A 17259-nucleotide genomic window follows, 5' to 3' on the forward strand; every position below is an offset into this window, starting at 1 on the left:
ATCCATGTTACTGTGTCAACACACCTCAAACCTAACTGGGAAGGGCCACATAGAGATCTGAGAAAATCCAATGAAAGTAAAAGATATTCTACCAAGTTCCACTCAATCTTCCCAAAAGTTTCACCCACTGTATTCTTTTTTCTGCTCTTCCCCACTAACTTGTTTTCAGCTGCTATTACTATTAGGAGCACAATGTATTACCTTATGATGCTCCATAGAAATTAGATCCAAAGAGTAAATGCTTTCAGTGAGAGCTTAAAAATCTTAGTGTTTGAAAAAATACTAAAAGTCAAATGTATAGGTTAGCAAATTGGTTCCCCCACCACCATTATAGCAGAGTGCATGGAATTCTCATTATGAAACTTCTGTTACAAAGCTGCCGTTGATTAAAATCTAGTTACTGTATTCTTGTTCCCAGACAACTATCGGTTATGAAAACAGACTTAATACCATGCACTTTTTCATAACGCACACAGCCTTTAGTTTTTCAAAAACAGCTGTTTAATGAAGGGGTGATGAATGCTGGCTAACTTTTCCTTGTAAATTATTATTGGTTCTGAAATTAAAGCTATAAAGTGGCATTATGTATCTTTAAATACGTATTATCCCCTAAAACAAGTCCCAGGGAAGTACCATTTAACGAATGCATTACTGGCCCAAGAGAAACACCTGCCACAAACATGCTTTTCCTTCTTTGAACTTGTTGGCCCAGTGCATCCAGAACCTGAAAAAAGTTGTACTATTAAGAGTGCTATGTTAGCTGCTAATTTTCTGCAGAACTCCAATGTGGTGCTAGGGGAAAATGTTGAGGCCAGTCCGAGCTGCTTCCTCAGGCATGACTTGCATTGAAGTCAATGGGAATCATGCTTGAGTTAGGAATTCAGAATGTGGCCTTCCTTCTTACCCTTATAGCAGCAGGGAGCAAGTCCCAGGGAGCATATTATTTTCACTGGTTTTGCATCAGCATAACTTCATTGACCACACTGGAGTGACTTCTGATTTACACCTGCTGTAAGTGAAATTGGAATCAGACCTTTAGGCCAACTAGCTCAAAAGTGTAACCTTTGATTTTGGGTGCATCTGTTTTTGAAAGCTCAAGCAGGAGATACCTGAGGGTTGTTTTTTCCTCAGATGAGCTGAGTACCCACATCCATTTGTATATATTTGTCAGCGCCACCAGGGGCTGCTCTAGGCATTCAGCCGCCCCAAGCATGGCAGGCAGGCTGCCTTCAGCGGCTTGCCTGCGGAGGGTTGGCTGGTCCCGCAGCTTCGGCGGTCCTCTGAAGCTGCGGGACCAGTGGACCCTCTGCAGGCAAGCCATCGAAGACAGCCTGCCTGCTGCTTTCACGGCGCCCGCAGAGTGCCCCCTGTGGCTTGCCGCCCTAAGCATGCGCTTGGCGTGCTGGGGCCTGGAGCCGCCTCTGAGTGCCGCTGGTCTCAAAGCCAAACCCACAAAGTGAGAGCCTCTTCTGCTGCGTTCCCATGCTGCAAGGCCAAGCAGGGAAACTACAGTCAATAGTCAGCAAACAGTGTTACACCGTGTTTGACTTAGGTCAGCTGACTAGCAGCAGACTTCTGATTGGTCACCTCTTGGCATAAAGCTTCCTGTTCCCCCTGTGCCCCTTGCAAAGAAATTCATTAGTTGTTTGGACCCCCTGCTGACCAGATCAGGTTCCTACTGTGTTGCTCTAGCTCTGGTTATTGACTCCAGCTTGACCCTTGGTGTGACTCTGAGTCTGATTTGACTCTTGAGTTGGCTTCTGACTCTGGCTATGCTGATCTAAATGCTACTTTAGGCTCTAACTGTAAGGTCAGACTGCCTACATATGGGTTCTGACAATATTAATATACACTAGAAAGAATTAACACCCTTAGGCTTTTGGTGGGAGGAATGAGTTGAAGAATAGGGGATAGAGGCAGGCTATGAGTCAAGCCCAGGCTAAATAATATGGTACATAAATCTATGATGTTTGCATTTTGAGGTAAAAGATGCTTTCTTTGAGTTCTTCCTAATTTTCCCCACTATTTCTACCCTCTTCTCCCATCTGTCCTTCTTTTCTTCACGTATATTGTTCTATAGTGGCAGAGATCCCACTAAAGCCAAGGGGAGTGGAGCATGATGATTGAGGATGCTTCATGCCCTTTAAATCTGGCAGTGATATTTAGATGAATTGTTATTAAATCAGGAAATACAGAAATGTATGCCACATATGAGGACAAATTGGTTACAGAATGTGAATTCTTGGAAATGTGTAAATAATTTATGGGGGTAAATGACTAACAGTCTAAAATCCGTAATTAACAGAGTTTTATTACTTCATAACCCAGCTAAAATCATAGGAGTATTTGAGTTGGAAGGGACCCCTGTTTAGTAATCTAATCCACCCTTGTATCAGAGAAAGAGCACTTTCATTATCCCTAAGTGATGCCAAATAAGTGTGTTGTCAAGGCTAGCCTTGAGTATCACCAGTGAAAGTGACTATAAAACCACTCTTAGCAGTTTGTTCTATTACCTAACCACTCCTCTTAAATGTTTCCTAATATTTAGCCTAAATTTTCCCTTCTGCAGCTTACACCCATTAGTACTTGGTCTGCCCATGTTAACCAAGGGGAATGTTTTGTCCCTGTCCTCTCCAGAACATCCTTTCTTGTATTTACAGACAGTTGTTCATAGAGACATACAAACAAGATGTCCTAATTTTATAGGGACTGTCCCAATATTTGTGGCTTTGTCTTATATAGGTGCCTGTTCTACCCCTCCTCCCCCCAATACTTGCTATTTGGTCACCCTAAATACAAGTCTCCTTTGGAGTTTGATCTGCATAATAACCAAGTATGTGGGTCTATCTGAATCTCTTCAATCTAAAAAATTGAGTCAGAATCTTGGTTTTCTCAAAATGCTTCTGCTGCTTTCCTGGTCAGACTATAAATACTCCACGAACTGTTTTTTTCATGGTATCCAGGCACTTCTAATCATAGCTTGAACGATGGACTACAAAGACCTGAAGCAATGAAATAAGCAAACTTCCTTGCCTCTCAGAGTTCTAGTTCAAATTTAGTTCAGTTTGATGGTTGGCAACAGTTATTTTGTCCAAACCTATTCACTATTGTGTCTACTTTAGACCTGGTGTAAGTTTCAGTGGCATTGAACTCATTTAACTCTGGTCTGAATTTGGCCCTGGGTTTTTTCTCGGTTGTCTTTTCTTTTCCTTTTAGAGTAAAAATGCCTCATAAGCCTAAACTGACACAAGAGCCTCCTTAGGTTTTTCTTCCAGATGGTGGAATACCAAGTTGTTTGCTCTAGGTGGTTCATGGACAGGCCTCAGTTTTACTTCTCGCAAGGGGGCCCTGTCCTTTGCAGGCATTCTTAAGTCCCTTCTGCTGGGGGATCAAAAGGAAAGATAAATGCCCCAGCACACCCAAGAATAACTTCTTGCTGGGGTCCCTCAAAGGGGATAAAGGCCAACAGTATAGCATCTGTGCAGTGCTTTTTGAGATGTCCCTCTGGCTGGGCTGCTGAATCACACTCACTCTGTGAGGCTTACTCTGGGCGTTCCCTGCACTCCCCGCATGGTCTGGGTGGAGATCTGATGGACCTTTCTCCCTGTGGCATCAGCAATTGCTTCAGCAGTTTCCTGCTTGGGGTGAGCTCTCCCCTGACTGCAGTTTCCTCCTTTTCAAAGGCCTCCTCCCTACCGTACGTGATTAACGGGGCCAGCAGGTTTGGGTCTAGCCCCCCACCAGTGCTTCTCTGGCACCTTCCTTGTCAACATGGGGGCTATACACAACCCCCTTACCATTTTTGTTCTGTACAGTACTCTGAAATTCCCCAAACTTTTCTTTTTTTAAAAGGTGATATCCAGAACAGCACCCTGAATTGGTATACCTGGCTTGTTGAGTTCAAGGTACATTAAACTAGTTGTCATCTAGCTCAGGTTTGGACCAATCATAGATTTTTAAGACCAGAAGGGACCATTATGATCATCTAGTCTGATCTCCTTAAAATCTGTATAGCCAAGCCAAGCAGGCCCAACTGTAAGTACAACTAGTACATTCTCTATACAGTCTTCCACGTTAGTAATGAAATTTCCAAATGGTATTAGACACAGAGCAGACTGACAGCATCTCACTCAACACCTCTTCCCAGCATGATGCTTAACCATTAATTACTCTACTTCCATTTGTTAAAGCCCCTGTGCATCTAGTTTATAACAGTTCCAGCTCATTTTCATTTCTCTAATTTCCTCTTGGGAATGTCATATGGAGTCATACTGACTACCATGCTAAAGTGAAATACTTCATTCAGCCCACTTTTCTTATCCTCTGAGGTTGTCATCTATCAAAGTAAGTTAGTTTGGCACAACCAGATTTTTTTTGACAAACTTACATTGCCTGTTCATGGTACTCAGAGATGGAAAAGATCTACCATCAACATTATCACTATTTATATTACAGTATGGCCTAATGACTCCAACTGCGATCAGGGCCCCATTGGGCAGCGTGGGAGGGGAAGATAGACACAGAGAGGTGAAGTTGCCCAAGGTCATGCAGCAGGTCAATGACAGTTAGGATTTAAACCCAGGTTGCCTGATTGACTATTCAATGGACCATTCTGCCTCAGAAAAAAGACCCATCCGTTTATTTTCTCCAAGTATCACATATGTACTTATTGCATTTCTCTGAGCACAGACAATGAAGATAGACTGTTTTAATTCCTGATTCTCATGGATCAGCTCAAGGATCAGGTATATGCTCCCTAAACTGTTTTTCTTTCCTTTCTTTTAATTCCATGACTGTGTAAAATTGTTTTCAAAGTCTAAATTTTGTCCTCAAACTGGCCGTGTCCCCCTTTAGTGAGACTTTGCAAAGCTGTTTGAGAGTGTTTGAGATTTTTAAACTCTGGAAATAATAATTTCCAACTTTTATTTTTTTAAATCAACATCACCATCCACACTTGAGTTGAAATTGAGAGCGTTTGAGGCACTTGTACCTTGTACCTAAACTTAACATTTAAAAAGCACAATAATGTGTTACAAAAATAAACACTGGAAAATTAATACTTAGTGTTGAACTAGAATATAATAAAAGATGCTTAATCCTTACCAAAAATCCCTAAAATATTCCTGATCCTAAATTTTAGGTCTGGTGATTGTTTTGGACTTTTACTATTGAAAATGTTGGGGGATGAGGTTAATAAAAAAAAGTTCCCTTGTGTTCCTGTTAGTATTCTGCTAGACAGCAGAAATATATGTTGACTGACAGAGCATGATCTTCTTCCTCTATATTAAGAATTTTGCTCACTTGGATATCCTTATGAGAGATTTTTGTGATGTCCCAGGGACAAAGCAATTGTATAATCATTCTCCAAAATACCTCAGTATAGTACCATTATATAAAGCAGGGCACTTACTGCAAAACTGAGCAGTCACAGTTCTGTTCTCCTCCTACAGACAAGGCTTCTTAAGATAAGAGATCAAAAGTTTTGTAAAAGCCAGTTAATGCTGGTGTGCCTATCCCATTGCCAGTCAAGCTACTCGAGATTTGTACTGTGAATGACGTACTGGCTTAAGGACATGATCTGCCACAAAAACAACCACCATCGTTTTAGTGCAGTGGCTCTCAGGCCTGGTCCACACTACGCTGTTAAACCGATTTTAACAGCGTTAAATCGATTTAACGCTGCACCCGTCCACACTACACTGCTCTTTATATCGATTTAAAGGGCTCTTTAAATCGATTTCTGTACTCCTACAAAACGAGAGGAGTAACGCTAAAATCGATATTACTATATCGATTTAGGGTTAGCGTGGACGCAAATCGACATTATTGGCCTCATTCTTTTACAGTAGCTACCCACAGTGCACCGCTCCAGAAATCGACGCTAGCCTCGGACCACGGACACACACCACCGAATTAATGTGCCTAGTGTGGACGCGCACAATCGACTTTATAATATCTGTTTTATAAAATCGGTTTAAGCTAATTCAAATTTATCCTGTAGTGTAGACGTACCCTCTGAGGCAGGTCTCTGGACCTCTTTCTTTTTCTGCAAAAAGAACAGGAGTCCTTGTGGCACCTTAGAAACTAACAAATTTATTTGAGCATAAGCTTTCGTGGGCTACAGCCCACTTCATCGGATGCTGTAGCTCACGAAAGCTTATGCACAAATACATTTGTTAGTCTCCAAGGTGCCACAAGTACTCCTGTTCTTTTTGTGGATACAGATTAACACGGCTGCTACTCTGAAACTTTTCTTTTTCTGGTGGTCCACAAATCCCCCAAAGAGTACAATACAGTACTGGTTGAGAAAAGGAAAGTAATGGCGAGTCTGGGCCGTGGTTCATAATTTCTTTCCAGCGAAGTGATCTGCAGGGGACCACTCGTTGAATGAATTATTACATTAACTATTTTGCTGCCCTTGGGAAACTCTCTTCTAGCGGGCTGTTCTGCAAAGAGCCCCGTGCCCTTGCTACAATGTACCCCTTTTAAATCCCCCTCCCGGGGCTTGGGGTGTGTGTCTATGTGCGTTGGTCTGTGGACGTCCGTTTCTCAAAGCGGGGAGTCCCACTCGCCGTGCAAGCTGCGCCGAGCCCCCGCCAGTGCCCCCTCCTCTTCCTCCCCCGCCCGCGGGCCTCGGGGCCGGCCCCCAGCCAATGAGCGGGGCGGGAGCCGGGCCGGCGGCGCTATAAGAGCCGGGGCAGCGGCTCTGGCCGGACTCGCCTCGCCGGGACAAGGGTTACGCTGTGACGGGACCATGTGCGGTGAGTGACGGGCTCGCCTGCGCCCCCTGCCCCTCCTCTGGCCTGGCCTGGCCTGGGGACCTGCCCCGAGGGAGCCCCCCGCCTTTCTGCGGAAGCCGGAAAACTCTAGGGGGGGCGTCCCCTTCCGTCCTGCCCAGGGCCCTGGCGGTTGCAGGCGCCCCCTCTCCTGGCCTCCAGAAGGTGGGAGCCCCTGAAACGCGGGGAGGGGGCACCTCCTTTCCAGCCCGCACCCCAGCCAGGCGACCAGCGGATGCTTTTCTCTGCCCCAGGCATCCGCCTGTTCGCACCGAGCCTGGCACCGCCCCTTCGCCCTCCAGCTGGTGGCAGCGCTGCCATGTGTTCGCCCCACGGCCCCCGGATCTTGTTGCTTTCATAGAGGATGGGGATGGGGGGGGGGCGCTAGATGGCTGTTCTTGCCCCCCTGCCGGGTGGAGGGGCAGGGAGCTACAAGGTCCTCGGTGGCCACCGTGAATGGGAGTGAGGACAAAGCCTATCTGTAATCCTGTAACAAACTGGGGGTGGAATTACATCCTCTCCTGGGAGACAGCAGGGGAGCAACTACTGGGACAGGAGTGACTCTATTGTTCATTTGCAGGGTTGTTGTGTTGGGCCCAGAGACCAGGTGGGTGAGGGGAATAGAATATCTGTTATGGGACTAGCTCCTGTGGGTGGAAGAGACAAGCTCTGGAGCTCTGCAGAACCGAGGAAGAGCCCTGTGGGACTCAACAGCTGGTCTCTTTCACCAACAGAAGCTGGTCTGATAAAAGATATTTCCTCACCCACCTTGTCTCTTTGATTTTTAACAGCGTTAAAGTTAGCCAGAACCCCTGCTGCAGTGTGAACAGGAGTTCTGGCTATTTTAAAAATACAGAAAATCCAGGCTTGATCCACAACTGTTCTTTCTGGGCTTCTTTATTTTGCAGAATTCTGGTCTTGATGCATCTGTTTTGTGGGGATGGTAAACCATAGATTTGGGAGGGCGTGACTGGTTTTAAACCAGGAGCGGGCAAACTTTTTGGCCTGATGGTGCCTTGGGTTTTGGAAATTGTATGGAGGGCTGGTTAGGGGAGGGGGTTGTGACCCAGCCCCCACCTATCTGCCCCCTGGGCACCCCTGCCATCCCATCAAACCGCTCTTCTCATTCCTGACACCCCTACACCCTTGCCCCATCCAACCACCCCTTCTCCCTGTCTCCTGACTGCCCCTCCTGCCCTTATCAACCCCCCTCCTGCCCCAACCGCTATCCACATCCCTGCCCCCTGCTCATCACCCTGAACTCTCTTGTCCTCTATCCAACCCCCCCCTTGCTCTGTGCCCCTGTACCGTGGAGGCTGCGGAGGAGGGGGGGAAGGCTAGGTTTGCCCCCATGCTATTCACTTAGGGGCTGGGCAGGATAGTCCTAGGGGCTGAATGTGGCTTGTGGGCTGTAGTTTGTCCACCCCTGCTTTAAGCCATTTGTTCTTGTCACAGGTAATGCCTCCGTCACTCACTTCCTGTCCTTAACTCCCTTTCTGCCCTAATCAGAACTTTGTTTTTGTCCTCCCCCAAACTCCATCTTGCTGGCTTGACCCCAAACATCTTTCATCACAACAGGCTTTGGGTGGTACATTTGACTGGGTGGTTGTTCTGGGGTTACTGGGTGGCTCCACTATTAATCTTTGCTCTAGATCAGGGGTTGTCAGCCTTTGGCCTGGAAATCTGGGGGTCTGTAGACTGTCTAAGATTTCTAAAGGGGTCTTAACCTCCATTTGAAATTTTTTTTAGGGGTCTGCCAATGAAGAGTTGAAAACCACTGTTCTTGGTCCAAATATCTACATTTTCAAATATTGATTTCAATTACCACACAGACTACTAAGTGTCCAGTGCTCACTTTGATTAGAAATCTTTGCACTGTAAAAAAAGTTTGTCAATTCACCTAATAATTACTGTAGTGCAATCTGTCATGAAAGTTGAATTTAGAACTGTAGAATTATGTAAAAACCCCTGCATTCAAAAAAAACCATGTAAAACTTTAGAGCATATGAGACCACTTAGTTCTACTTAAGCCAATTGCTCAGACAAACAAATTTGGTTACAATTTGCAGAATAAAGCTGCCCACTTGTTTACAGTGTCACCTGAAAGTGATAACAGGCATTTGCATGGCACTGGTGTAGCAGGCATTGCAAGATATTTGTGCCAGATGTCCCTTCATACTTCACTATTCCGGAAGACCTGCATCCGTGCTGATGAGTTATGCTTGATAACAACCCAAAGCGATGTGGACTGACATGTTGATTTTCATTATCTGAGTCAAATGCCACCAGCAGAAGGCTTTTCTTTTTTCATGGGTTGGGTTCTATAGTTTGCACATCAGGGTGTTGTGCTTTTAAGACTTCTGAAAGCATGTGCCACACCTGGTCCCTCTCGGATTTTGGAAGGCACTTCAGATTCTTAAACCTTGGGTCGAGTGCTGGAGCTATTAGAAATCTCACATTGGTACCTTCTTTGCGTTTTGTCAAATATGTGAAAGTGGTCTTAAAACAAACGTGCTGGGTCATCATCTGAAATTGCTATAACATGAAATGCAGGTAAATCAGAACATGACATACAATTCTCCCACAAGGAGTTCAAATTTAATTAACACTTTAACGGGCATCATCAGCATGGAAGCATGTCCTCTGGAATGGCTGCCAAAGCATGAAGGGGCATATGAATGTTTAGCATATCTGGCGCACAAATACCTTGCAATGCTGTCTACAAAAGTGCCATGTGGATGCCTGTTCTCATTTTCAGGTGACATTGTAAGTAAGCAGGCAGCAGTATCTCCCATAAATGTAAACAAACTTGTTTGTCTTAGTGATTGACTGAACAAGAAGTAGGACTGAGTGAACTTGTAGGCTTGGAAGTATTAATGTTTTCTTTGAGTGCAGTTATATAACACAATTTTTTTTAAGTTACACTTCCACAATAATTTCACTACAGTACTTGTAAGATGAATTACAATATTTGCACTGCAAAAATTAAATATTTAATAAAAATATAAAGTGAGCAGTGTAAACTTTGTATTCTGTGTTGTAATAGAAATCAATGAAAATGTAGAAAAACATCCAAAGAGATTTAATAAATTTAAATTGGTATTTTATATACAGTGTGGTAATCACAATTAATTTGAGTTAATCATGTGCGTTAACTGATTGACAGCCTGTGTTAGAATTCTAGTGATAAGGCACTTTGTAGTAGTCACATGACTCAGAGTTCTTCCATCAGCCTCAGTGCCACTTCTCAGAGAGGTGGATAACTACCCCAACAGAAAAACCTCCTTCCATCAGTGTAAGAAGTGTCAACTCCAGAGCTACTGTGCTGTTGTAGCCATGTCTGTTACAAGTTAACACACCTTTGCTTTCCTACTGAAGGCAAGGCTTTTAAGATGGTAGCCAACCCAGCAGAGACCATTGATTAGACCAGCTTTGAATGTGACCAGATTCTGTGATGCTTCAAACAATGATAGCAGCCTGCCTACATTAGGGCTCTCAGTGCTGCTAATGCAGTGCAGTTTAGCAACAGAGGGAATTTTTTTGGAAATTTTTTTTAGATTGAGGCCCCTCAAAACTTGAGGAATTTGGTAAAGGTAAGGAGCCCCTTTGGGAGACCAGGAAAAGTGCTACTTGTTTGAAACCTTTTTTTAAAAAAGGTTCTTGGTGTGAGACTTGGGCTGAAGTTGTTTTACTGAGTCTCCCTTACTTTTATGCTCTGAATCAGAAACCAATGTTTTGTATTTTTAAAATGTCCAAAGAGATGTTCAAGCTTCTGCTTACTTTTTAAGTGGCTTTTATCAAAACAAACTTAAAAGCTCTTGTGATGGTGCAGGGCTCACCCCTGCAGCACCTCCTGCTGGTTGTCTCCAGGAATTAGCTCTCCAGCTGTTGGAGCACCCTCTGCAGGCCAGTGTCTCACTGTCACTGGCCCCCATATCCTTCCCAGGACCCCAGTGCCCCTTTAACTGGGTGCTGCCCCCTGGCAGTACCTTCACAGTCTGGGGAACCCCCCCTAATATTCCCACTTTGCATCACTCTTGGCTGCTGCCCAGTCTCCATCTAGCCCTTGTTCACTGGGGGAGACTGCAGCATAAGCCACTCATCACAGGCAAAGGGGTCTGGACCTGCAGCCCAGTGCCTAATAAGCCTTACAAGGCCTGTTCGACTGCAGGTACCTGGTTAACTTCCCTGCAGCCAGGCCCTTTTCTCTCTGTGTTCAGAGAGAGACTGTCAAGCTCCTTGCTCCCAGCCTCTTATATAGGGCCAGCTCAGGCCTGATTGGGGTGTGGCCCAGATGCCACAGCTTTCCCCAATCAGCCCAGCTTTTAGAGCTGCAGTCCTTGCCAGGACTGCTTTTACCCCTGCAGCCTTCCCACGTAGGAGCAGGGAACCACCCTGCTACAGCTACCTTAATTAAAACAAACAAAGCAACCTAGGTGAGAGACAACCCTGGGTAAACAGTCATGTCAGTTAGAAACATTCAACTCAGAGACTGGAAACAACTTAATCCCAAAGTATGCAGGCTTTATTGATTGGGGAAATAAGGGAATTAATCCTGCTAAACCAGTTTAGTAAAACTTCTAATTTAGGGGTGGGGTAACTGACTCAGTATGAAATGGCAAGGCGAGGGGCCAGTCATGTATAGTGAGAGTGATGTGATTTAATTGCCCTCAGCCTTCTGCTATCACCAGCATTTGGGGACCAAATATCTTCAGTGATGTAAAAATGTTATCATGGAACTTTAGTCCCAAAATGCCATTGGGGTGGGGAAAGGACAGGGAACCCCTCGTCTGGATGTGAGGTATCTGTGAAATGCCCAGGATAACATGTCTGACCCTGTTAACATTAACTGTCACATCCCTTAACACATACATGGCATGTTGAAGCTGTTCTGTGAAACCTGGACACTTTCAACATTCTCTCTCTACAGTCAGCAGATACTTTAATATATTTTAAAAGTATTAATAGTCCCTTTTTAAGGTTTATTCTCTCCTCCAATGATTTAAATCTGGAAATATTAACTGTGGTACCTTCTCGTCTAATCTCTGATTTGCATGTGTGTTTAGGTGGCACATACAGGCCAAAGGTTTGCAATGTGGGTTCCTAAAATTTAAGTACATAAATGATCTACACAGAAACCTAAGCATCCTTTTCAGGTGACTAATTTGAAAAATTTGTGTTTGTGTAAATGGAAATGTTGAATGAAAGTAGTGTACTAAGAGTAGTAGTAGGCGTCCATCGGTCTCAAGAGACCATGGGTAGATGCCCCTGAGAGGTAAAGAATTTACTCAGTTGGTTTTTATGGCAGCTGTGAACGTGGTTGAAGAGCAGAGGTGAAAGTAAGTCGGTACGCCCCGGTACGGCGTACCAGCGCAATCCGGTTTCCCCAGGCGGCAATTTAAAGGGTCTGGGGCTCCTAGCAGCAGCTAGGAGGCTCTAGGGGTTATTTATAGGGCCGGGGCTCCCGCTGCCTCTACTGCCCTGGGCCCTTTAAATAGCTGTGGAAGCCCCTCTGCCGCTACCCCAGGGTTCTGGGGGCTATTTAAAGGGTCCGGGGCTCCTGCTGCCTCTATGGCCCCAGCCCTTTAAACCACTGCCAGAGCCCCGCCACTGCTGCTACCCCAGGGCTCTGGCAGGCTCCAACAGCTGTTTAAAGGGCCCCGGGGTGGTAGAGGCAGGGGTAGAGGCAGCCCTTTAAACTGCTGCTGGAGCCCCTGGCTGCCACTGCTACCCCAAGAGGGAGGGCACTTACCGGTACAGGGTGGGCCAGGGACGGGCTCTGACCCCTCCACCCCTTCTGCCTGAGCCTCTCCCAGCCCAGTCCTGTACTGGTAAGTCCCTATTTCTATTTTTACCTCTGCTGAAGAGACTCACTTGAGAGAGCAAATCTCTGTTGCATCTGTCACATTTAAAAGTGATGTTTTGACCCTATGATGATGCAGTGTAAAAAGTGTTGACTCTATTTTAAGCAGATGATTTGGCTATTTAAATATAAAATAATAAGCTCTAGTCCATCTAAAAGTGAATTTCTTTCTCAGAGCTAAGTTTTTGGCAACAACACACTTGCTCCAACTGTTGAAAAGACTGGAGTCTCTTTGGGGGGGAAAAGTGCCTTTACTTTTGGTCAAATTCAAAGCGTAGGCTGCCCCCATCTTGGTGAAGGCTTGCAATTACATAGAAAACCCTCAGAATCCTTTTTCTAACACATGACATGCAGTCTGTCAGGGAAAGCCAGAATTGCAGACTCTTGATGGGGGTTTAAGGAGAGCAAGATTAACTCTGCTCTAAGTAAAACTTCTGAGTGGTATTTTGGTGTTTTGTCTATTTCAGTACAAAATTGCTTCTGTACAATCAGCTACAAGTAACTTGATCAAATCAGATAATTACAGTCATTACTACAGTTTATAACTGGCTTCATCTTCTGTGTGATGCAGTTACAAAATGGTATTGAGGTCAAAGGAACAATACTCTAGTCAAAGACAAAAGAATGACTTTGAACTTCAACAGTTGGCTATAAAATATCCAATTCTATCTTGTACCTCAGATTTATATTCAAGGACAACATTTCATTTTTTTAGTTGTGCTAGTAAGGTGAGACCATCACTTTCAATGGCTTTACTTGATTATTTTGGGGTAATACTTAAGCTAAAACGTTTTAGCTTAAGTATTACAAGTTCTGTTGGAAACTGCATCTACTGAACGCTTTTTAATGGTATTCAGAGATTTCAGTTTCACAGGTCTCCTTTGTATCGAGTAAAAATATGTCAAACCTGTAATTTGGTTCAGCTTCCAGTGGATGCTAGCTTTTTAGAAAACACTATACTAAAATGATGATGATTTCTAATTGCATGTTCCTCAGCTCCTCTTTAAATTCAGCCAAAAGGATGATCTGTTCAGGGAAGAAAGTACACAAGGAGTGAATAAATTATGAAACACAAGGAAATACTGTAGTGATTTGGTTTTGAGAATGAATTATTTCCCTGTACCCAAAGAATTCGTAATATATTCCTTGGCAACCCAGGTGCAGCTATCACTTTCAGTGTAATGGCCTTTAGTGGCTTCTGAACCTCCTAATTAACACACGTAGAAATATAGCTGAGTTCCCGAGAAACAAGGAGCCTTTAACAATTACAGCACACTGGTAGCATTGTAAAGGCAGTCCCAAAGGAAGGTTTTCCTGGAGCTCTGCGTAGTCACAAAGACGCCACACTGAACACACAAGCCTGAGGTGTCTTTAAATGTGTTGTGAAATCTGGCATAGAAAGCACGGTTGGATCTGAAAAGGGAAGCATGTAGCAATGTTTTGGATTGATATTAAGAAATTTGTATTTAAAAATTCTGCTCTTGAGGCTGATGGCATGCACCAAACAACTGGAAAAGGGTATCTGAAAAAGCTGTCCAAAAATCCTCAGTTTAAGGAGGCTTTATATGTTATAAACTGTAGACATTACTTCCAAGAAATCCATTTAAGAATAATACTTGTGATGTGTTTAGATGCCTTTTTAAAAAATTTAACTCTGTCAGTGTTCCCTGCACATACTGCCACCTGGATTAATATGATGGGCATATTGGAAATGCCCAGGCTAAATAGATGTATGCAGTGCTGTTGTTGCTGTGTTGGTCCCAGGATATTCAAGAGAAGATGGGTGAGATAATTATCTTTTATTGGACCAACTTATATTGGTGTGAGAGAGACTAAATAGAGGGATTTGTCTTCTGTAGCACAAAATGGTTATTCTGACGATATGCTATTCTGGATCAGTCTAATGAGCGCAATAGTTTGAGACTAAAAAGCTGTCAGGCTAATCATAATCTGTGGTAGAAACTCATTAAAGTTACTGGATTTACACTGACAATGAATTTGTCCCTAGATGTGCAACTATAATATTTTCACTACAACTTCCTTGCTTTTGGAGGACCACTGGGATATGTAAATTATGTTGTTGAGTTCTTAATACCTTTAACTGATGGAGTGAAGGTATTGAATCTTTAACAAATGCTTCTTGTATTCAAAATGTTAATTAGTCATTGCAGCTCTGTATTTGTTAGTAAAAACAATACTTTACTTTCAAGTTTAACAGTCTCTTAATAGCTCAACTTTCTCTCCTTTAGCTTTGTGATGTCAGTTTCACTAGTTCTCTAGTCTGGATATGGTTTTCTGGAGTAGTCAGGAGCTAATTTATAATGTTGTTAAAGGCATATTTTTAACAGCAAAACCTTCCAGGCTACTGTTATAACAGTGGTCACAAGAATACATTTTTTATCTTTTGCTTGCAGGTCACCTTAAAACAAACAAACAAAAACTCCATACACCAAAAACTGACTATAGTTGCATCCACTGAAGTGATCAGCAGTTAGTCTCATTAGGAACATTATGCTATTGCTCTGCTGCACTTACTGTTCTACACGCCAGCCTTCAGAAAATGACCTGATGCATCAAGAATTCCTTCCTGTCTTAGTGGTGTCCCATTCCCCTGTTCCTCTTTCCCTTCCATTCAAGAAAAGAGATTCCAGCTTGTGCACTCTCTTCTCATTCTGTTTATGGAGCAGAGAGTTTGCTCTCTGCACAAGATGACCTCATTGACTTTAAGGTCAGAAGGGACTATCATGATCATCTAGTCTGACTTCCTGCACATCACAGGCCACAGCACCTCACCCATCCACTCCTGGCCCAAAACCTCTGGCTGAGTTACTGATGTGCTCCAATCATGATTTAAAGACTTCAGGTTACAGAAAATCCAACATTGACTCTAGTTTAAAGCAGCAAGTGACCCATGCTGCATAGCTGCGGAGGAAGGTGAAAATTCCCCAAGGTCTCCACCAATCTGATCTGGTGGAAAATTTCTTCTTGACACCAAATACGGTGATCAGTTAGACCCTGAGCATCTCATCAAGACCTACTAGCCAGACACCTAGGAAAGAATTCACTGTAGTAACTCAGAGCCCTGAAGCATGTGGGATGACAAATGGGTCTAATGACTCTTCGTAGAGTCGTGGGTGGCAAGCAGGTTATGTTGAAGTACTACAGAAGGAGAACTTCGGGGGTGTCTCCTTTGTCCCCTCACTTTCTTTTGTCCTTCCTTTTTGACATCTTATCTTTCCTTTGTATTTTGCTAAAATGACTGTTGTAGACCATATAAACTAGGAACTTTTCAAAAATAGATGACAGCTCAAAGTACCTATCCTTTTGATTACTGATGTCACCTTTCGCTCAATCATCATGAAGAGTTGGAAGACTCTCTTCAGCTCAGTGTTCACTGCTGCTCCTAATAGAATATGTCTGTGAGGAGAATGAAAGGCTAAGCATTGCTTAGAACTGGTGCACTTGCTTAATGAACATGAACGCTATTTGGTTTGCAGCATTTAAAATGGTTGGATACATTTCTCTTCCCATTGTAAAGCCCACTGGGAATGACTACCAAATATAGGAGACTTTATTGGGAAATGTGGGTTTTTTTGTAATATTAATATTTTGAATTCCATAAAGGATTTTAAATCAGTTTCTGAAGGGATCTAACCTAAATATTTGTTCTTTCTGTTCTGTCTCCCTTCTTCTCTCCTTGCTTTACAGGAATCTTTGCTTATCTGAACTACAGAGTACCTCGGACCCGGAAGGAGATATTTGAGACTCTGATAAAAGGGCTACAGAGATTAGAATACAGAGGCTATGATTCTGCTGGTATCTGAATTTGCTTGTTGTACAAATGAGCAGTTGTAAACAGGATTTTCCTAATTGCTTATCTTTAAATTTAAGATAATATGGCTAATGCTTCTAATCAAAATTTAGCATCTTGATTTGCACAGTATTCTCTCAACCTAATTTTATACTATTGCCAGAAGAGGATCAAAATTTATCTTGACTATTAATCTGATCTTCAACTTTTCTTAGGACTTCAAGGGCTGAAAACTTGATTTAATTAGGTGTTCATCTATAATTGAGGTGTACATCATGTAATCAAAGCAAACAGGATAAGGGAGCATTGTCTATACACTATAGGGTGGAGTTAGGGAGGCTGGTATGTGTCTTGAGGTGTGTATGGGGGAAACCAAGGAGGCTTATTTATGTCATTTTAATTTTAACTTGTTAATGTCACTAGGCAAAATCTATCTGGGGGTCCTTACTTAGGCAAAACTCCTGTTGACTTCGGTGGGAATTTTGCCCAAATTGGAGGCTAATTTTGAAGTAGAGCCATGCCTTTGCATGTGCATGTCAGTCTCCTTCAGGTTGGACATTTCTTATAGACTCTTAAACTTTAAGGCTAGAAGGGAACATCATGATCATCTAGTTAAATGCATTTCTTAAGTAGCTGACACTTATGTCTTCTGAATTCTAGGTGTTGCCATTGATGGAAATAATAATGAAGATAAAGAAAGGTACATCAGACTAATCAAGAAAAGAGGAAAAGTGAAGGCACTAGATGAGGAATTATACAGTAAGTTTAAGAATCCTTATGTTGGCTTTGTATGTATTGCTGGTATAATA

At 43.3% G+C, this 17259-nt stretch overlaps 1 protein-coding gene across 5 annotated transcripts in view; it reads left to right on the forward strand.

Annotated features, from left to right (window-relative positions):
- The window catches only part of GFPT2 (glutamine-fructose-6-phosphate transaminase 2), a 108570-nt gene that overhangs the window by 73760 nt on the left and 17551 nt on the right, over positions 1-17259 (forward strand). For 4 of the 5 annotated variants that reach the window (XM_030571850.1, XM_030571848.1, XM_030571847.1 and 1 more), the window contains exons 3-4: positions 16348-16455; positions 17111-17209. In XM_030571850.1, the coding sequence (XP_030427710.1) occupies positions 16348-16455; positions 17111-17209 (207 nt within the window). Of the gene's footprint in view, positions 1-6688; positions 6762-16347; positions 16456-17110; positions 17210-17259 lie in introns of those variants that run through there. The other variant, XM_030571852.1, reaches the window with a different exon arrangement.

Source organism: Gopherus evgoodei, chromosome 8 (genome assembly GCF_007399415.2).
Source record: "Gopherus evgoodei ecotype Sinaloan lineage chromosome 8, rGopEvg1_v1.p, whole genome shotgun sequence".
Classification (NCBI taxonomy): Eukaryota; Metazoa; Chordata; order Testudines; family Testudinidae; genus Gopherus; species Gopherus evgoodei.